Below are 22,200 nucleotides of genomic sequence, written 5' to 3' on the forward strand. Positions count from 1 at the left end.
GGGGGGGGGGAGCATGAGACGTTTCATTGAGACACGCGGCCGCACTCGCTCTTCGGCCTCCGCCGCGGCAGGAGGAGGAGGAGACGACAGGCTACGGGGGGCAGGGGTCACTCACCACTTGCGCGGCACGTAGAGGTCCACGAACTCGCCCGCGTCGTTCTGCATCGCGCCCGGCTCCGCTGCACCGACCCACACACACGCACCTGAGCGGCACGGCACAGCACGTCCCGATAGCCGCAGCCCCTCAGCCCCCGCCTCGGTACCTCAGCGGCCCGCTCCCCACAGGCCCCAGCCCCGCCACGCCGCCACCTACCTCGCACGCGCCACGCCGGAAAAGGAAGGAAGGAGGCAAGCGCCCCTCGGAAGCGGTCCAAGAGGGGTCGCGAGCGCTTCCGGGGCAGCGCACTGACGTCAGCGGAAGGGAAGGACCGCGTCTTCCCTCTTCAGCTGCGGCTGCGCGCGCTAGCCTGAGGAAGTTAAGCAGGGTTGAGCCTGGTTAGAGCGGGAATGGGAGACGGTGTCGCGTTTAGGCTTCAGCTACTTGAAGCTGTAGTTTGTAAGCGTCCACTTTTTTTTCAATTTTCCCTTCTAATATGACCGAAATAGGCCTATCTACAGTGATTATTCCTACTGAGTTTATAAGTGTGCAGAAATAAGGAGGATTCATCGTAACACTTCATGAAAATCCATTTCCGTGCATTATTTTTTATCGGATGGGGCCTCTTAGACGGGGGTCTCTCAATAATGAAAATGTCCAGTTTTTTTTCTTTTTTAATATGACTTAAATAGACCTAACCCCAGTTATTGTTCATATGGAGTTTATACATCTGTGTAGAAATAATGATGATGCATTTTAAATTTCATGAAAGTCCGTTTCCGTGGATTTATTTTTAGTGGATGGGGCCTCTTAGACTGGACGTAGCAGAGGGCCTCATCTGGCACTGGGTACGGGTCAGGCCGTCGCCCCGTCCATCAGTGCGGGGGGCGGGGGGACAGTCAAGGAGCCTTGGATGCCCAGGCTGGTTCTTTTACCCGAGATAACCACCCATGATAGAAAATAGGGGAAGGGCACATCATTTTGAACCAGGGTGTTGTTTTTCTAGCCAGACTTTTGGCTTTGTGACTCTCCTTTTGTCATCCTTCTGCTTGGAGCTGTAGGTTGGGCGACTTAGCTAAAGCTTTTTACTTCATCTGATGAAAGCCAGCCTGGTGCACAGAGCCCTGCACCAGCCCTTGGTCCGCGGCGATGGGAAAACGGAGGAGGTTGTGATGCAGCGTTCGCCTGCTGTGGATGTATAGCTTGAGCTGCAGGAGAGCCAGCTGGACACTCATGTCGCACAGCGGCAGAGAGTGGATGCTGAAAGGGGAGCAGACTGGGTGTGACCAGGGTTTTTTTTCCTCACTCTTTCTCTCCCACTTGCTTCCTCCAACATTTAAGGTCTAGGAAGTTCCCATTCAGAGGCTGTGCCCCTCACTCCTCTGCTCGGTACCTCCTCGTGCTTCAGCCACCCGTAATCCTTGCTTACCTCTGGGGTAGCCCTCAGGGCCAGGTTCATAGTGGTCTCAGGGCCGCTTGTCTTCGCATGCATTCAGACTGCACAAACTGGAAACCTTTGGGTCTGGACTTCTGGCTTCTCTATTTCAGCAAATAATGTCCTTTCTTGAAGCATGTTCTTCGGTACAAAACTGCTTTGCCAGTGGTGAGAAAGGGGATGCTGCATCCCCTCTGCAGCCTTTTCCAGCTATAACCTTAGACCTGCCATTACATAGAAAATGAGGGGGAAGGGCCCTCAGGAGGTTACATCTAGTCCAACGCCCTGCTCGAAGCAGGACCAGCCCCAACTACATCATCTCAGGAAAGGCTTTGTCTAGCCAGGTCTTGACAATCTCCAAGGATGGAGAGACCACAACCTCTCTGGGAACCTTTTCCAGTGCTTCACTACCTCCTAGTGATAAAATTCTTCCTAATATCCAACCTCAACTTCCCTTGCTGCAGCTGGAGCCCATTGCTTCTTGTCCTGTCATCTGCCCCCATTGAGAACAGTCCAGCTGCATCCTCTTTGCAACCCCCTTGCAGGGAGTTGAAGGCTGCTATCAAAACCCCTCTTCCGTCTTCTCTTCTCTGGACTACTTGCCTCTAGTCCAAAATATTGATCTTGCAGTACAAGCAGCTTCAGCTTTTCTGTCCCCACACTCTCCGGTGTAGGAGACGGGTTTCAAGCCTCTCCAAGAGCAGTGGAAGTTGTCACAGCTCAGCTCCTCCAAAGGTCAGGTCAATACACTGGTTTTCAAGCCTAGGGTCAAGGCCCCCTTTGACAACGCCAGCTCTTAGTTTTCACTAACAGCACAATTCTTCAGTTGCAAGGAGCTCAGAAAGATCGTAACAGGTCAGCCTGCTTTTAACACCATGGAGTACTATTTGAAATCTCTGGGTTTATCCTGTGAATCATGTTTGCCACCTCATCATGTGGCACCCCATACCACCTACAAGATCTCCACCAGACATCCTGGTTGAGAATCACTGTTAGTAAATGGTTGCTCTTTCTTTTCCCTTCACATACAGACCTGTGCCTACAAGGCCTGGCTCTGGCCCTAGTACACACTTTCAAACTAAACACACTGTGACTTTGATGCAGAGGTTTAAGTGAAAAAATAAAGAGTTCACGCAAGTGTCAGGCAAACCATCTTCGCGCATCATCTACAGGTTGGGAGCCTGATATCCTGTTCTGGGATTCCAGTTGCAGCTCTCCCATTACTTGGGAGTAAGACTCTGAGCAAGCCACTTACAGGTGGAAATGAAATGCAGAACGGTTAAGTATCAGGGATACTTCACCCATGTTCATAACAATGCTTTTGAGGCAGCACTGTGCATGACAGTACTAATCCTACATACTGGTACAGGTGACAAGAGGGTCTCCCAACTCTCCCCTTGCAGGAAAAGAATAATTCCCAGATTCCCAGCCGAGTGCTTTAGTTCTTATCCAAGTTGTCACACCCATCTTTCACTCCATAAATAAGAAGCAACACTTGGATGAAAGTAGTTGCTCTCAGGCTTGTTCTGGGTCTTTATAACACAGCCTCTTGCAACTTATCTTAAAAGCAAAAATCTTTGCAGGGGGAAAACAACAGCTTTGACCACTTATTGTCACTTACTCCATGCACATGACAAAAGAACAAGAGAATGTGTCCAAGATCTAATGCTAGTCTCCCACAATCCCAGTTAGTGGCTTCCTTGCTTGTGCTGTTTCTGGCTGCTTCACCCCCACCCCTAAACTGTATCTGTTTTTTGCTGGACTTGCAGTGGGCCTGAAGAGGCCTGCAGCATGGGGTGAAAAACCTCAGATTTTGACAAATGCAACATCTCCCCCGGACCTTTCTTTCCTAGAGTAACCTATTAAAAATGAGCATTGAAACAAGCATCTGGTTTGAACCATGTGGATTTGAAACTTTGCTCTGAGGACCTTTGTGTATTGTTTTCTGTTTTAGCAATTGGAGATTAGCTGCTACTGGCTCAGATTCAGAGAGTGAGAGACAGAATTAGCTGTCTAAATTATGTGTGTAAGGACATTGTTATGCTTTTTATCTAGCTTATTAAGTTGTCACATGGAGGAGACAAAAGCAGCCCTTGAGGCTGCCAGACACTGGGAGTTACTTCAAAGAGCTTTAACATTATTTTAGGAAGCAGCTTGGCTTTGCAGGGCAGGAAAAAGAAAAATAGAAGTCTGGGTGCATTGGCAAGCAACTATTGATAGATTGCTTGCTACATGAAATTGTTTCAGTGCTGAAGAGATTACAGAGCCCATAACAACCGTGCTGTTCTCTCAGGCCTGCGAAAACAGAATGACTACATATATCAATGCATTGGGGGGGTATTCAGTCAGCTCTCCCAGCTTGTGCAGTCTTTCTAAGGATTTTAGGTTGTACTTGCAACTCCCTCCTTGAACTGGCAAAGAGCCAGCAACAGATTAAGTACCTGGATTAAAAAAAACAATGACTGGGCTTTCTAAATTGATTTTCTCCCTCCTACCTGTTCCTCTGATTAGAGACCTGATGAATAATACCTTGCATTCAAAAGCTTGTCTAACTTTATCCCAACTACATAGCTGGTCCAATAACAGGATCCACTCTAAGAAATCCTAGCCCCTGGCATACCTGTTACATAAGAAGAGACAAAGTGAAGGCTCCAAAACTAAAGTGTACTTTCAAGGAAGATTTAAAGAGAGACAATACATTACACCTTGAGTTTGGTTGGTTACAAAGTATGTATAAAAAAACAAATTTTTAATTTCACAGCATCTTAATGTCACAAATGTCCTTGGAAGACTGGACAAATTACAAACAGAGTTGAAATTAAATTACTGGGACACAAAACCAGAGCACAGTATTGTCTACATAAAAATGTACACGCTTCTTCCACGAGGCTTTTCTGTGCCGAGTCAAAGCAGCACCATATTTACATGGTTACATACACAATTAAACCCGACATGCCAGTGTAGAAACCAGCACTTCTTTTCCAACCAAAGAGCTTTTGTTTCTTTAATTTGGTACGTACACTGTAAAACTTCTCTCCAAACCTGCCTTGGGTCCCATTTTAGTTTTTACATTGATAAAGTTGCAGTGAGAACGGTTTGCCACACAGTGGCAGTGTCTGTATGACAAGATAAATATAATCAGATAAATATACAAGAATGAGCTGAACCCAGCAGGACCGCAAGCCTTCCAATTTGGGGATGAGAAAGCCAAGTCCTCCAACACTGCACACACAAACATATACAAGTTACTGTCTTTGCTAGCAGCACTGCTTCTGCACAGAAGAGTTGCAGAAACAGGTACCCACTGTGCCAGCTGTAGACTATAGATTAAAAACAACAGTTTGGGATGGGTCCTTATGACCTTGAAGCAAGCTTCCTGCCCTAGTAAGCAGGACTTGCCTGCCACTTCTTAGAGGAATTTTAATGCCGTGCAAACTGCGAATGACCAAGTCCACGATGCCATATTTTGTCCATATTATCTTGGGCTTCACAGCTCAAGAACTTGGGATATGCCTGTGCGGAGGCTTGGAATAAATATTTCTAGGGAGATTGCTCAAAACTTTATGAAGAACAAAGCTGTTTATTCTCCCAGCAATGTGAGGAATAATAAAATATCCCATAATTTGCCCACCTATGCACTGAAGCAATGATCTACACTCCTGTGGGCATTTGCCAGGTACAAGTTCCATTGCATTCAATGGAAAGTCTGTCTAAGCAAAGGCTTCAAGGCTGAGCCTTCAAATATTCACATTTTACTCAGAGCATCTTTCTTCTGTTGCATATTAAAGAGGAAAGTTAACTGGTGCTGCTATGGAAAAGAACAAGCAAACCAGCAAATAGAAAAGACTCCTTCCCCCGCAAATTCAAGTGCCAATAAACTAACTTCATTATACCCAGGCAAAAAAAGGATACAGGCTGAGTTGCTAGGAATCTGCAGCAGATTGTGGATCACTGAATGCTATGCGGTGAAGCTTTTATCAACTGACAAACCCATTTACAAGCAGACATATTTAATACTTTAATGCACAAGAACTTCCACAACTGGCATTAGGGACGCTCAGCAGAGAATTTAAAACAGTGGGAAGTTTCTCAAGCCTTGTTTTAATTATGGGGGGGAATAAAAAATGGCAAGGCGGACATTTGTTCTCTTTTCACTTTGTTCTTACAACTGTCCTAGATTTAAAAAGATACCCATTGCACCAACTTTGCACAAAGGTGACACTAAAGCTCACGTCCTAAGCGCTGCTCGTGAGCTGCACTTGCACTAAAGCTATCAAACACAACGAAGTTTGTGACTTGGTTGGGATCACTGCAGTTATCTGTATTAAGCCAGGAAGAGGGGCTAGTAAGTTTGCTGCAAATCTTAGTCAGGCTGCCCTTCTGGAAAACAGCCGATTAACAAACCTTCAACTCCATGTCTGTGCCTATCGTGACAACAGGAGTTAGAATTGACAGTACTTCATCCCAGAGACCAGGGAGCCTTACTGCAATGAGGTCCAATACCCAAGACAGGTTCACAAACTCAAACACAACATTTGTCAATCACAACACCCGAGTTTTTAAATTTAAAGTTTAAAACCAAGACAGCTTATTTGCATCATAATATTGCTTAGATAAAAAACCCAAGAGCCACTAACTTGGTTGCTAAGGGTCCAAAACACTTCAGAACTTGTCCCCCAAGTGGAAGAATAGCTGGGAGTGGAAGAAATTATTTAACCCTGGCATAAGCAGAGTGCTGCAGGAGACCAGCCACCAAATGGCTGCACGGATGTGCAAACACTGGTCCCAGGACCGTCACAGTGGCACAATGCTTGGAAGAACCGAGTAAAAGAGTAGCATTTTTAAGAACTGGCCATGCTTTGTTTCACTGGCTTAGTTCAGTAGCACTGACTGCACTGGCTGAAACACTTGTGTACAGAGCACAAAAAGCTCATACATGACACATGGTCGTATATAAAACATTGCTTAGTTTCAGACTATCAAGAACAGTAGCACAAATCAAAACAACAAATGATGTGTTTTAATCACGGTATTAAGCAATCATCTTCTGCTGAAGAATAAATGAAGATGGCAATTACTTTGCTACAGGTACCTTGTTCAACAAGTGCAGTAATTCATGGCCGGATTTTCAAATTATCTTCCCTCCTTTTTTAAATAAAACCTGTAATCAGGTATTAAGCAAGCCAAACTAGAATGATTTTAAAATCTCGTTACCTACCGATCTATAGTACAGCCCCCCCATATGATATTAGTGTGGATATACCGGAATCGTTTTCACCATATGCAAGGCAAATGCAGGTAAAGAATAAATGGCTATTCAGGATTCACCACCATGCAATGTAACTAACTTAAAAAAGGCTGGTACCAGACCAGTCAGTTTTAGGCACATCTTTAAAAAAATAAATATGCATTTCATTAATGTAAAAATGCAAGAAAATTCTTAGAAATATTATTTGAAATGTATCGTTTGGAATGGAAGTGATGCTCCCTTTAGACTCAAGGAACAAAATAAAGGTAAAAAAAAAATCTAAGGGAACAACTAGCGTAGCATCATTTGTAGGAAGAACTGACAGTTTCTTAATAAAATTGAAAAGGTAAATAAGAATAGCCAGCAGCCAAAGGCAGCTGGCTTTGAATTACTTGTGCTTTAATGTCCAAAGGAAAATAAAAAGTTCAATAACCCTTTCTATACCATCTCCCAGACTTGGCATATGCATCATTAATGTACATCTTGACTGCTTAAGAAGTCATGCTGCAGACTTTGAACTAGCTGTAGGCATGGTAGGATGTACATTATGGCATAGGAAAGGTCAGTGGCAAGCATCAAATTCAGCAGCAAAGTGTTTGTGTAATGCTGTTCTTCTCCAGAGCCGCGATCTGCTGGAATGTAGCTTTGGTTACGATTGCTGCGCAAGACGTCTATAGTGAGGTAAAACTTGGTTTTCAGGAAGGTAGAGGGCCAGTTCCAAAGCTACAAGCACTGTGAATTCAAATCCAATGAGATCTCGTCTGTTGAATCTGAATCTTTCTTCTAGTTTCTGCAATGGCATAAAAATGAGAGGGATACGATCAGCTATTATTTTTAGGGTAACCAATTACCATAGGGTAATTAAAAGTAGAATATATTAATATACATTGAATGACCAGAGCTTTATACAGAGAATAAGATATATAATATATGTCTCCACTAAGGAAACTTCATACAGAGGATAAGATATATAATATGTATAAAGTCTCCATAGTGGAGACATACATATCTACAAAAAAATGCCAACATTTATTATTAAACCCAATTATGAAACAGGCAGCTGAGAGACCCAATTTCCATGCAAATGTTCAGGTTTTTTTGTTTTTTTGTTTTTTTTAAAACACAAAGGCCTCGCACTTTTGCAGATCAAAACCAACTATTTCTAAAGAGTAGAGGCCTAAAAATATCAAAGATCTGAAACCCAATTTTAAAATGTAGGTAACATTTTGGAGTTTCAATGTGGTCAAAGAAGCCCTGGTCTCGCAAAACGAAAACATTAATTTAAAAAGAAAAGGCTTGTTTGGGATCCACCTAAGGAAATCCCAGCTACTTACATCAATAAGGTGTTTGACTTCATGTTTCCTGAGATCACTGCTGATCTTGGCTGCAAGCAGCACGCAAGCACCAGCGCACAGTTTGCGGTTCTGTTTGTTGAGCTTGCCTTGGAGAACAAGCTTCTCGAAGTAAACGTATGCCATCGACACAGTCACTGGCTCCAGACTGCACTCTTCGCTCAGGTTCCGCATCTCTCTCTTCAAGCTGTGTCGGGATAAAAGTGTCAGGTGCTACAGTTTTTAAAACATCTTTTAGAAACTTGCAGGTGGGGAGGACTCACGGACAGGGTCTTCAGCTTCCACAAAGCTGGTTTAAAATCTATCTAAGGCCTGTTTGAAAGCATGTGAAGTGACCCAGTCTTCTCAATGTGGTTCCCAGGGGACTTTGGCCGACATGAGTTGATATTTTCAGAAGCAAGCGCCTGAATGGACACAGAGATGGAGCTGCCTTGCTGCATGGACTTTGAAGCCAGCATTATGTTCCCAGAAAAGCACTGAGTATATAAATCTAAGAACCAATAGGGAGAGTTTCATGTTCGACTTTAATGGCTTCATGAGACCGATCAGTATGGAGAAAATTAGTCCTATTAAGACTCCATTCTAAGTTTTTGTATTAATTGAAACCCCTTAAATTACTTTCAAGAAACCAATTCTCTTTTTTCTACAGGGACCTGCATTTTCACAGAGCTTGACTCAGTCAACCCCTTTACTCCTGGGACTCACGGAAACTGTGCCCGTGCAGAGGCCTGCTGAAGCAAATAGGACTGCTCCTATGTATAAGGGTTTGTGTGGTCAGGGTCTCGATTGGATATTCATGCAGGACGTCAGAGCCCAGGATCCTGCTGAGAACGTAGCTAATGGTCATCAGCACTGCAGCCCACAGAGGCACAAGCAGTGCTTATGCTGAAGATTAACATTCCCACTCGCACTTTTTTCCTTCAGTTCTTCTAGCAGTAAGTCAATTCAAAATACAATTTCTAAACAGAAAGCAGGCGTGGTAATAAGTAACTGGTTTTCTTTAAAAGGAGTCACCATGTCGTGTTATAAGCAATGCAAATCTACCCGGAATTCTCTCTTATTCTGCAGGGTTGCTTTTTTTTTGTTTTTTTTTATAACAACCCAGGATCACGAGATACTCTTCCATGCATCAGACAGAGGCACAAATAATTGCACCCTGGGCTGGGAAGACAATTATCTTTGATCCATCAGTTTGCAAGTGATTGTGGCGAGAGCTGTGATTTTTCAATGTTAGTAGTGGGTTAACAACAAAGCAGAATTAATCTAAAAGAAAACGTCTTTTACTCATTCTTTGTAGTTGCAGCAACCCTGCACATGGCTACCATCCACTGCCATCCTAAAAACTGGTAATCTCTTGCCAGTTAACCATATATACACTATTAATAGAATTACTTTTTCCACACAAGTGTTAGAGAAAAGCAGCTTGTACAAGAGACTTATACAAGAGCCTGACTCTATCTCCCCATCTGTTCTTTAGCGCTTCTTCCTTACCTTCGAATTTTGCTCAGTGTCAGCTTGATGTGAGGAAACTTCTCCTTAAATGTTTCATTCATGTCCTTTTTAAGGTCCGAAGGCTTCACATATTCTATTACGGTGGTCTGCAACCCACAAGGGGGACATTTTCTTTAAAACATCTGCAGTTTGACTGTGTATAACCCACTACCGGTGTCCTTCAAAGGCAGCCTGTGCTTGACGCAGACTGGCAAGTCATTTATTAAGAAGCATTTCACACTCCTGCAGTGCTGTTGCTCCTAAGCTGTACTTGATGCTCACAGATATTACATCTCAACAACCTGGAGGATCGACGGATCTCTCTGTTCTACGGACAATGAAGCCCAAGCCAAAGATTGGCGATAGCCCTAAAGTTACAGGGCCAGGGCCAGAGCCAGAAATGCAACCCAGGAGACCAGGCTCCTTTTCTAGTCCCAGCTTTCCTATAACCTGGTATATCAACTGCATTAATCATTTATATTCAGATTCATCCAGTAAAGGGCAGGGGAGATGTACTCTGGTCACACAGGAACTCAGCTGTCAGTGCTCACTAAAAAGCCTCCCCTAGTAAACGGGCACAGTGGTAGAAACACTGTAGTCACTGACATGTTAAGTACAGATACCCATTATAGAAGGCAGCCAAAAAGTCTGTACAAACCTTTTACCTATAATAGTAAGTTTGCATATGCAAAAACCATGTGTGATTTCAGATCCATTGGGTGAGTTCACTCCCCAACCCAACACATTAAAAAAAAAATCTGAGCTGTTTGAACTGGACTGCTATTTCATGCCAAAGAGATGCCCCAAAACAAAATCCATGCAAAGTAAAGCCTGTTTACCTTCAGGCTGGTAACATCAGCTTTATCCCAAGACTCACTACTCCACAGCGCTAAAGGTTAACTGGTAGTTACAAAACACAAATGAACCAAGTCAGAGTAAAGGAAAAGCTATTGTTATCCCAGTGTTGAGACAGGTTTGAATCCTCAGCCTAAGCCACAGAGCAGGCTAGGACTGGGGACAAACTAAACAAGCAGATGAAGTGGAGTGTGGGGAGGACTTATTACAGTTCACCTGAATTCGCTGTAACCACTTCATTTGTCTGTTTGACCTGGTGGTAAAAGTCAAATTGCAATCATTTAGCATCTGTTTCATGCAGAGGTAAATCACTGTGGTTGAGCTTTCACTTGCTGCAGGGTAGGAGCACACAGATCAATGATGCTGTTTCCTGAGCAGCAAACTCACCACACCATCTTCCACTCCGTGCACTTTAAAGAGGTGCAATTGTTGGCCCATCCATGCCCTATAGCCCTACAAACAAATCAAGGACCATGCCACTGACTTGGGTGAGTTTGAGGGCAGTGCCAGGGATCTCTCAGCTCCACCTAACTGGGAACCAATCAGCAAAACAGCAGCACAGCTCTGCAGTTAGATCATTTTTCCTCCTACCCTCTACACAGCCATTGACCACAATTCTGTGTTATTTCCATGCTTTAGGAGAGTTTGCAATGCTAATACAAAGTTAAAAGTGCAGTCGTAGGGGAAACCATCTGGAAGAATCAACAATTACTTAATTGTATTAGGCAACGTAATGGTGTATGAGCCAACTGGAGGGGCTGGGAAAAAAATAAATAATTCTGAAGCCTTGTGAGGAACACCGTCACTCAAGGAATACAGATAATGGACACAAGCGTTTTTCAGGTTATGATACCCAGTCATTTCCACAAGCTTCTAGTGCAGCATCTGGAAATGGACCTTTACAGACTAGCTGGAATAACCATGCCCAGTTTACATACTACTGAACATACAGCCCTTGCATAGTCGCCTACAACTGAGTCCACACATTGGGCCATTGTCCTGGAATCTCAAATAATAAAATTTAATCTCCGAGGTGAGAAAAGTCCCATGGTAAACTGTTAATCTCAATACATGGCACTGCTCTCCTCAAGCACTCCAGCCCAACACACAGCTATTGCTATTATACTGCCCAACAGGACACATTTCCCTTGCCTCCCCACTGACATGGCTTTTTGATAGCACTGAGCTCCTGTGTGATCAACAGGCGGCCAGGCCAAGTAACTCCATTTCATACCATGTAAGATGCGAAGATAAGAACACGCTTGTGCTTTCCACAGGGCCACTGAGGATCATCCAGGAGATTTGGATCGTACTCTGTTGACTCTCCAGCTTCGTTTCCTGAAGGCATGGGAAAGCCAATACAGTGTGAGCCACAAGAGAGGCAAATAACCAGCTCTAAAGACACAGACACCTCTGGAATCGAACGATCTTCAAGCGGAAGGAGGAAATGGGCTGAACTTCACAGACCCGAGCTCCTGGGGCAGATGGCATGGTGGACTCTGAACCACAAGTGACAGGCTTGCACTCCATCATGCACCCTGGGCCATGTCTTAGACCACAAGCCAGCATCTGGATGGTGGTAATGACTTCAGGAGAAGCCACAAGTGCACTGCTAGCAAGCATATTACAAGAGCTTGCTTTTTTTTTGCCATTTAAAATAAATGTGACAAAGTATATCATGTGACAAAGCCTGACAAGATACCATGAAGCAAGCACTCCTCCTGAACACAGAATAAAAGGATGAACCAGTCGTACATTTAAAAGCACCCACTTATCATGGCTTGTGGACAAACTGCTGTAGCTGGTGTTCTCCTGTTATCCTATCAATGTTTCACCTCAGATACACGCAGGAGCACAGAAGAGCCCTTCTGTCCGACTCTGGTACGCTCAGTAGCAAGGGTGATGAATTTGTGGTAGAGGCTGATGTGTGTGGGTTGTGTGCGAGGCCACAAGAAACAGCCCAGCCCTGGCGAGGCCATGCAAGAATAAGAGTTGCATCTGTTGGCTGAGGTAGAACAGTTTGCCCTTACAGTCTCACATTAGACCAATTGTTTTCATCTGATAACTAAACCCAGTGCCTCAGGCTTCCAATATTCATCTTTTGTGGAGTCCAGATTGTGTATATCAGTTCCTAGTCCACAAGCCATAAAACATGGGGATCCAAAAGTAAAACTAATTGGTCTCCCCCCTGGCTCATGTATTAAAGAGTCTGCATTTGGTTACAGAGCTGCTACAACACTCCCACACAAATCTATAATGCAACTGCACTGATGAGCACACATCTGGTCTTTAAATTTAACCCAAGTAGCCAGTCTGTGGAATAAGGCAGGTTGTTTCTACTGTCCCTCTTTTTGTCACTGAGACACTTTAGCGTGCATTGGTTTCTGGTTTGAAAAAAAGAGTTGCTGCATTGGTTTAGCAGGTGGGAAAGGGACACCAGAAGCCTCTTCTACAGGTAAGGAACAATATCAGCTTCCTTAACCATTCTCTTAGGACAGCACCTGACCAGAAAAGGTATTTTCAAATGCATGCAAAAAACAGGAGTTCACCCTCCAGGATTAAATGTGCACAAGTGGGAAAAATGACAGCCTGCCCATCCCAGGGGGTATGACACAGTAGACAAAGCAACCAAGTACACATAAAAAGAGCCTTCTAGGCTGCTACATGATTCCTACAGCGTTTGGTCTGAATTCAAGTACACTTAGTACCGTGTTTGTGCTTAGGCACTGTTAGGAGGCTGGGGAGAGTTCTTCCTTATTTACATGTCTGAACACCTGGGACACAAGTCTCCCCCCTAAAAAAAGAAAAATCTCCCTTTACAAAGCTGAGTTTCATTCCCCAACAGGAAATGTAACCAACTGATTACAAAGAGACAGATAACAAAGTTGTGCAGCCCATGTCTTCTTAGATTTCTACTCTCTCGCGCTTACAAGTTAATCAAACTATTTTCATGTTTACCCTTCTCTGGGAATTGAGTGAAGAATGGAAGCCTGAGAAATTCTCAATTTACCAAAGCTTTCCTATAAAAAAAAGGGGGGGGGGGGTTTGGCTGATTGCCTTCAACTCCCATTAACTACCTGCTTTGCCCAGGCAGGAATATACCTGTCATTTTGTACCATTATACACCACACAAAGATACTGAACTCCCTTCAACTGGAAGGCAACTGGTGGTCTCACCTATTTCTGTTCCGGTTGGTATGGTTTTAGTTGTTACGGTTTTGTATCTTGACCCTAGAAGACTTCGTGAAGCACCAGCTCGACATGCAGGAACAACACTGTGGTTATCATTTTTGCGGCAAACCAGGGCATTGGTTGGATACAAGAATTTTGCATAGGACACAACCTGAAAAAGATACTGAGCTTTAGCAATGGGTGGGGAGAAAAGGTCTGCTGACAGCCCCTGGCATTTAGGCTGACATATGCTTTCCATTATAAAAGTTTCTTGCATTTCTTTTGCAGTAACCTTCACTGTTCACAGCAGGATGTTGAAATTCAACAGGGAAAAGCCCTGATGCCAAAGAAGTCCCTTCGCCATTCACCCACCCGTTCTAGTCTATTCATGTTTCAGAGAGGTATACATTTCTGAAAAGCATTGTTTTCCTCCTGCCACTTAGTCCTTGCAGCAGTTTGGCAGACTGCCTAACAACTGAGCACAAATAGCTACACTGCTACCCAAACAGCAGCTTGGACGCATGGCACTGGGAACCCAAGGACCAATACATTCAGGCACAAGGAAAGTGATGGAGAGAACTGGACTGGGCCCTCCACAGACCCACTATGCTCCCAATGGTGGCCCATCTTCACAAGATGTTTATCCCCCCCTCCATCTCAGGGCAGCTTTTGTACAAGGATCTTAAGAGATTACACTCAGTGGAGATGTTTCTACACATATGAAAAGCAGAAAATCTCGCTGATGAACAGCAAATAAGGCAGAGAAAGCAAGTAACCCACCCTACAACAATGCGGTAATAGCAGGGAAGAGCACTTGCAACTACCAGTTCTCAGTCCTCTACTCCTGCCAGGGGTCTGCTCAAGCATGGCATGGTTTCTTGGGTACGTGATGGGGAGGGCACACGACAGCATTTGCTTACCTTGCCGTCAGCACCGAGCTCCACTCCTTCCATTCCTAGAACCATCTCCGAAGAGACAGAAACACCGCCAGAAGGATGCCGCTGCTTCTGCCCTTCCATTTTTAGATCACTGTGAACAGATGGACATGGTGAAGTACTAGCAGAAACGGCATTACTAGTCTAAACTTCCCCTACAGTAAACACCAGACCTATCACAGATCTAAAATTAACACCACACGGTACGATTTCCACAATGTGGAAACTATGTGCCTGCTCATCCCCCTTTTTCATGGGAGCATTAATTTTTAAATGCCTTACTCAAAATGTAAGACGTTCACTTCACCAGAGAACACACAAACTATTTTCATCTTATTTTTATCCAGCTCAGTACTTACATGCTCAGTATAAACTTAACGGAGCCATATATAGTCTTTCTACACACAGAAAAAAAATAAGCCACCCATAACGTGCTAACAAAAGCTTCAGGCAGCAAGCAATAGCAGCAGACCCATTATCATCACCCCTGGACTCCAATTAAAGTTTTCTGATTTGAGCACATGATCCTAAGAGTCATCCCAACCCTATATGGGTCAGACTAAAAAGAACTGTACTTCGGTGTCGGTCTTCACCACTGTCCCCTACTCCAATTGAAATGAAAAATCCTGTCTTTTGGCCAAAGAATATTACTGGCAGCTTACAAGGAAGAGTGGAACAAATTGGCAGCCAGCTTGACAGTTCAGCTCTTTCAAGTGACCTTGCTACTTTCCCATGAAGCAAGGGAGGTTTCCTAATGCCTATTTTTATGGAATTGTTTGCATACAATGCCTTTTCCACCACTAAACATCCGTTTCCTTCTTCCATGTGTTATGCACAGGACACAAGTGACAACACAATTGTTTCGGCAAAGGTGGATTAAATTAAACAATGTCTTCTATAGAGTGTGTATGCACCAACAGCCTTCAGGGTTAACTTAAGGCTCACAAGGGACTGCTACAAGGATTTCCCTCACTTGCTTCCTTAGGCTATATTTGCATTAATGTCTATTTTGTATGACGTGAACAGAATGGTTATGTTTCTAAAGCACAGCATATTTAGTTTGCCATAGATAGGTATTTTCAGTTCTTGATAGCCCACAAGTCTGTGGCTTTTAGTACTTTTACATTTCCAGGCTTTTATAGCTTGAAGTAATTCAGAGCATCTTAAAGCTTGAATAATGGCCACGTGGCAAAACTCCAAAAATAGGTTTGGTAATGACAGCAGGTGCCTTCATGTCTATACTGATACCTCCAACTACGAGCATAAAATAATTAGCCAGTACAGCTCGACTGTCAGTGTTGTGAAGAGGGGTCTTCTGAACAGCTGTGTTGGCAGAGAGCTTTTAGTGCAGTCAGCTGCAGCAACAAGACTGAGCTTTTAGCGGTAGAGCTTGCTAGCGGGGAGTGGTTTTGCTCTAATGGCAAAGCACACCTTCACTGGTATGTACTGTTTCTATCTTGCATGTGCTCCCTTGGATTAGTACAGCGGTGCTGCTACACCACTCAAGTGCTCCTACCGACATGAAGTATCGGGCATTTGCTTAGTTGTCTATGAGCTGTCCTAGTGAAACCAATGGCTGCCTTCATACATATATTTTTGCACAATTCAGACTTTCTTACCCTTTTCAATCCCAAAGCACAGGCTGCTTATGCACCCAGGCTTTTAAGCCTGAATAAATGCTGGAAAGAGTGGGTGATTTCATGGTCTCCTTTTCTGGAAAGGCTGGCTGAATACTTTAACTGGCTCAGGGGCAATGTGTTATTTCTATTTCACTTTACTACTTAATTACCACCCTGCAATCTGTGCATGCATTAATGAGTCAGACGAACACATTTAATATATGCACATTCCTTATGTTTCAGAGTAATCTGAAATGAAATGGGTCACAAGATGCTCTAGCTACACTAACTTACGAAGCTGCTTTAATAAAATCCTGCTGGTGTGTAGCATAACAGACTGATCACTTGGCAGAAAAGTGCAAAAGTCAAGTTAAAAACCTATTGCCTCACCTTATCCGTAAGCTCTCCCCATATGGCAGGATGGAAAAAGCCACACACAAGGTTCGCTTGGCACATATCAGTACGATCCTGAAGGCAGATGGGAAGACATTATCAGGAGAGTCAGAAACCTGAAAGTTTTGGACAGCTATAAAACATGAGAATCACTAGCAGACCTCTTGGAAAGGTACACATCCGGCCTTTTGTTAAACAGCTTTTTAAAAGTGCCTAGGATTGTCGAGGGATTAATAGGAAGGACAGCAACACAACACCCGCCACTCTCCCAATTAACACTGTGGTCCCACAACCGCAAGTGCAAAAATCTTAATGTCTGAGAAAACAGCACCAGGCTCCTATCCTGGTTGCTCACAGAAATGCTCTGTCTCGAGCGCTCTAGACTGAGTCAGTTAGCGGGGACAGACTGTTAGAGCAAGAGGATGCCTTTGGGGATGTTTGCACCTGCGTGCCAGTCATTCAGAGCCTAGGTCAAAAACCTACAGTGCACAGGAGACAATCTGCCCTCATGCTCTTCCCTCAGCTCCCTAAACCACTAGGTCCAGGGCATTAATTACAGACAGAAGGGACCCACGGTTCTTTCAAGTGAAACTTTTCTTCCTCAGATTGCAAAGTGCTTTATAAAAGCAGGCAAGCATCGCAAGCTTCGTTCTGCCAACCAGAAGAGGCACCCAGAGGGGTTATGGGACATGCCCGAGTTCATATGCAACTTGATGGAAACAGAACTCGGGTCTCTCGACATCCCTTCTAGCATCTCATTGTGCTGGAGAGCACTGCTTCTCCAAAAGGGCGGGGGCCAGACTACAGCCCAGGCTCTAACCAGGAGCTCAAACCTCCACACACCAAAACCACCAGGCTGTTAATTTTCCTCCCACCCAAACCATACTCAAGATGTCACTTGGCTCAACTATTTGCAGTTCCACGCTGGCCATCCCTGCCCCTATGGTTTTTACCACCATACAGCTTAGCAGTGAGACACGTGCGGCTATCCTTCATAAGGCAAGTGCAATCTCAAACCACGCAGTCTAAATGAATGCCCCATTTAAGTATCCAAGAATCAAGGTTTCGGATAAGCCATCCTGTTTCCCAGACACATTCATGTGCATTAAGCTATAATTACATTCGACCTAATTCTGCCAGCTTTTCTCCTGTCTACTAGACCTACTGAATTCAAGGGAAGGATTCACAGGCAAGCTCTCTTTCACAGGGGCAAAAAGGGACAGTTAAACCTCTAGGGAAGATCAAGTGTTACCTGCTATTCTTTGTATCGTATTGTCTCATGTTCTTGATGAAATGCATCTTCTTCAGGCTTTTATGTCTTGGAGATCCAGATATGTGCTTGGTTCTGCAACGGAAAAATAAAAAAAAGAGAGGCAATATTTGAGAAATTAAAAAAAATAAAAAAATAAAAAAAGGCAGGCTTCTTTATGATCAGATGGCAGCACTGGCATGCGGGACCTCAGAGATTCGCTTGGAAATGGGTGAGGGAGGAGAGGACTGGCATGCAACGAGTTAAGATTAATGCTGCTTTTGAAAAAGTACCTTCGCGCACTGGCATATTCCACTATGTCTTCTAAAAATTCTAGAGAGCAGCGCTGGGAGATAAAACGCCTTCTGTAAAAATGTACAACACCGTAAAGAACGAACATTATTAGTTCATGGCCTCTGAGATCAGAAACGGCATCAGCTCTATGATGTCTTACGATAACAGACCTTCATACAAAACATGGCCTAAAAAATATACCAGTCTCAACATTTTAAACTTCTGTAAAAGGCCACGAACTTTTAAGTTCCTAAAAAAGATAAAAGGCTTTTTATTTGCTTTAAGAAGCTGACCTCTTTGAAAGAGCTATCCGATTAACTGAAAACCTTAATACAGTCGGCAGAAAAGGAGAGCCTGGTTGCAAGCAATGCTTTTCAGGAATCAGTGAAACTGGAACTTAAAAATGTTATCTTGAGTGGTTTTTTTTCTGATTTCAGAACAGCAATCTTGCAGTAGGTTTCTAGACAAACCTAAAACTTTGCTAATGTGGAGCCTGGCTCAGTAAGTGACAGTATTAACAACATGGAGAGGTCTGTTAAAGGAAAACAGAGTAGTTGGTGCCCATTTTGAATCCTAAAAAAAGAAGGCATAGGAGATTTGCTGGAGAAGCTACTAGAAGTTTAACAGTTAATGACACACCACATTACAGCAGGGGAAAATGGACACTGTCCCCAAGACTTGACTGCAAGTTTTAAAGTTATTTACTGCTGAACATTTAGATTCAATTAGGCATCTGAAATTCTACAGAAAATCTTCCATCAGGCCGTGTTCATACATCATCACCACTAACATCTGACCAAGTCTTAGCATTTTATCATAATTCCTAATATTCCGCGTTTTCTTCCCCCCATCTTAGCAGATACACTATACGTGCTCAGACAAAGCTCTCGTTTTCCTTCCCCTGACTGCATCTCTTAGTTCAGCTCCTGAGCAATGCTGGATGTACTAGATGATTTAGGCAGGCAGGAAGGGGGTGCTTTAAAAAAAAGTTTGGTAAGATTTTGAAAAACAATAGGATTCTTCAAACAAAAGGGGATTCCCCATATCCTTGGAGGAACACAATTCGAGCAGCTTTCCACTGAAAACTGAGGACTGCAGCTGTTTCGCCCTCAAGTCATGAGATCTGCAGTTTGAAGGCATTCCCTTGCACACCTGGTTTCTTATTGATCAAGTACTTTTACTGTTCGCTTCCTTCTCCAACATCTTAAGCAAGCAGCCACACTTATTAGAAGCCAAACTGGAAAGAGGCAACTGTGTTTAACTCTGGTTAGTAACTCAGGTTAAAACATCTCGGACTTGGCTTGGCTGCCAGCCTCCGATACAACCCATGCTGCCGTCTTCGCTGCTTTAACAGCTAACCAGAATCCAGATCACACACGCTGGTTTTTTTTCTTTTGTTTCGCAGTGTAGACGTACCCAAAGGCAGGGTGTGGAGGAAGCAGGAAGATAGGCTGCCTCATTTAGTGCCTAACTTTTATGCACCCAACTTTGGAAGTGGAAGCATGCTACAACCAAAATATAGGGGGGGAAATGCTCTTTCCTTCTCCTGCTTTCTTCTGAACTGCTCTAGAGACATTGCCAATGCTGTTAAGTCAGTGCCAGCAGATACCTGGTAGTTAGGCCTTAAAAACATCCCAACAGTACATCATAATCATCCTGTAAAGTTGCCGCGACATGGTGCTCTCCATGCAATTACAAGATCTGCAGTGTCTGTGGCAAGCCAAGATCATTTATGACACGGATATCCGCACCTCTAACTTAAAACCACACCAGTTTTCCTACTGAACGGAGTAGGAAAGAGTTGCTGCTAATAAGCATGCCAAGAGAAAAGATCTCCAGGCAGTTTTGCCTATATTATATTAAACGTCCCGTCGGGCAAAGACTTTAAAATGGAATCTGTTATTTCTGTACTAACCACCCCAAGTAGTTTCCATCCAGTCCTAAATGCAGCAATCTATTTTGTTCAAATTACTTAAAATAAAAACAAACCTCCAAGTAACTCTGAAACCCAATTAATTTGTAAGGAGATGCGAGACCAACTGCACAGCTGCGGGTATTTCTCTCCCTTTTGCTTTCAGTGCCCTTTATTCTGTTACAATTAACGAGTAATGGCTTAAGGGAATCTATAACAACTTACAGAATTTGACATTTCCACCACAAAGTAAATCTGACAGCTGTAAATTCCCCGAGGAACTGTTGGATATTTTTTAGAAAGCACAGTGCTCCAAAAAGCCCTCCAATGAAGGGTCCTTGTATGCAAGCAGCATGGTAATTTGAAAAGCACAAGACTTCACCTGTGTTACCGCTAGAACCCAGGTTTCTTTAGTAGCTTCCTATGGTTAGGACCCGTGTGCATGGGGCTGCATTTTGGGTGCAATGTATCCAGAAGGAAGCACTGAACCAACCACCTGTATTAGTTTCAGAAACGGCAGAATAGGTGCAGAACCACATCTGGATGGGGCAGGTGGTATCAGTTGCCATTATACAGGATGATGCATAAGCAAAAAGATTTCAGACCCACTTCTGAATTGTCCACTAAAGCCCAAGGGGTGGCTGGGGGAACAGGCAACAATTCCCACTTGCTCTGCCCAATCTTCAGCAAATAAGAAAAGTCACCCTGATTGCAGAACAAATCAGCCTCACCTTGGGACTCCATTTTCAGGCCTAGCTTGAGCGTAACAAGGCTAACAAGTGGCCCTATGCTACTGAAGCACAGTACTGTGGGAAAACTGGTCAAGCCTGTTAAGATTTGGATGCGTTTAGAAGGATGAGGTCACACTCGCTACCTGAAATGCACCCATATAACCTGCATGTAGTCAGATGTGCTGACAGGCTTCTATTCTGGGAACAAGAAGCCAAACATTGCAATATGAGTTTCTAATCAGACTTGCTTAGTTCAGTTTTCCATCTCTAGGCCTCTGTCCTGAACCTAGACTTTACCCTGCAACGCCACCTTTGCACTCTTTGCTGCCTGATGCGCTGGATACTGATGCAAGAAGCCTCACTCCAGAGTCAGAGGAGATTAGAGGGGAACAACTAAACCTTGCCCAGTTAAAAAGATCAGTCTCCAAGTCAGAATATTAGGTACAGGTACCACAAGTGAAGCGATCTCTGCAAAATATCCACGTCTGGTTGAATGCAAGAGGATCGTTCATTTGCCTTCTCAGTCATTTCTGAGCCGTGCTGCTTTGACGGCGATGCGCGCTGAAGAGGAGGCTGCAGAACTACTGGCTCCGAGCGTCGCTACGCTCCACTTCCCATTTCAGAGTTTCCTGCGAGTCGAAGTCAAGAGACCCCCCTAAATCAGAACGTATCAAATGGTTACAGCAAAGATCCCAGATCCTACTCAAGAGCAAAGCACCACTCCTGTAAGGTGTCCACAGCACAAAAAAAAGACCCCAAATCAGACCCAAATTCTGCTCCACGTTAGCTGCGTTGATGCAAACAATCCTGACCCTAAAGTAGGACAACTCTTCCCTTCAGTCTCTGGCACTGGTAGGATCTGTTCTCTTGAATTACTGTAACGCAATAAAGGGAAAGCAGCCTTGCTAGCCCACCTTTGCACTGAAAAAAAAATCTGCATGCTGGCTGGAGAGTTAGTGATGTGAGGTCATTGCATTTTATTTCAGGGACTCGTCAAAATGCCCAATCAGCAGAATTTTGCTATTGTCACAGTATGTTTTTCAGAGTACACTCCAGTACATCAATACCTTCCAGGAGGGCAAAATGTAGCTGACTTATTTGTGGATTTTGACGATCCTATCTGCTTTAGACACTTGCTCTTAAAAGTGCGAGGCTTTCCTGTAATAGGAAACCCTGGCTGACTTAACTGCCTGCCTGCTGGGTTCCACCTGATGAAACCCAATTTAAAATGAAACATCCGGTTCCAAGCAGTTTTATCTAGGATGATGTGCTTTGCTTGAATTGCAGTGCACCCTACTGCAAAGAATTAATGCGAGGAGTTTCCAAGGCCCTTGATGGCGTGTGCAACCTAGAGACCAAATGATCTCCCTGTTAATGTTTCCCAGGCAAGCCTCCATACTGTAGCATGCCTAAAAATA

General features: G+C 44.0%; 2 protein-coding genes across 2 annotated transcripts in view; both read right to left on the reverse strand.

Moving 5' to 3' along the window:
- The window catches only part of RPS21 (ribosomal protein S21), a 5,874-nt gene extending 5,469 nt beyond the window's left edge, over nt 1-405 (reverse strand). The window contains exons 1-3 of the mRNA XM_019548228.1: nt 314-405; nt 116-203; nt 36-44 (exon numbers count right to left, since the gene is read on the reverse strand). Of these exons, the coding sequence (XP_019403773.1) occupies nt 36-44; nt 116-165 (59 nt within the window). The 5' untranslated portion in view covers nt 166-203; nt 314-405. The remainder of the gene's footprint in view (nt 1-35; nt 45-115; nt 204-313) is intronic.
- Nucleotides 406-4,197: 3,792 nt separating this feature from the next.
- CABLES2 (Cdk5 and Abl enzyme substrate 2) lies at nt 4,198-19,410 on the reverse strand. The gene is made up of 9 exons (XM_019548229.1): nt 18,139-19,410; nt 17,849-17,941; nt 16,594-16,671; nt 14,570-14,678; nt 13,656-13,821; nt 11,713-11,816; nt 9,624-9,730; nt 8,115-8,319; nt 4,198-7,570 (listed from the first exon to the last, which is right to left on the reverse strand). The coding sequence occupies exons 1-9, from the start codon at nt 18,243-18,245 to the stop codon at nt 7,430-7,432; spliced, it is 1,110 nt and encodes a 369-aa protein (XP_019403774.1). The 5' UTR covers nt 18,246-19,410; the 3' UTR covers nt 4,198-7,429.
- Nucleotides 19,411-22,200: the final 2,790 nt, after the last annotated feature.

This window comes from Crocodylus porosus, unplaced genomic scaffold (genome assembly GCF_001723895.1).
Source record: "Crocodylus porosus isolate Cpor-Errol unplaced genomic scaffold, CroPor_comp1, whole genome shotgun sequence".
Taxonomy (NCBI): domain Eukaryota; kingdom Metazoa; phylum Chordata; order Crocodylia; family Crocodylidae; genus Crocodylus; species Crocodylus porosus.

What these genes read in the sequence shown, in the direction of transcription:
- CABLES2 (XM_019548229.1), bottom strand. Translation starts at nt 18,245, where the DNA reads ATGTTCGTTCTTTACGGTGTTGTACATTTTTACAGAAGGCGTTTTATC. An exon ending in TTATCTTCGCATCTTACATG is followed by an intron (nt 9,731 to 11,712) that starts GTATGAAATGGA and finishes TGTGGGTTGCAG; the next exon opens with ACCACCGTAATAGAATATGT. An exon ending in ACACTGAGCAAAATTCGAAG is followed by an intron (nt 8,320 to 9,623) that starts GTAAGGAAGAAG and finishes ATCCCGACACAG; the next exon opens with CTTGAAGAGAGAGATGCGGA.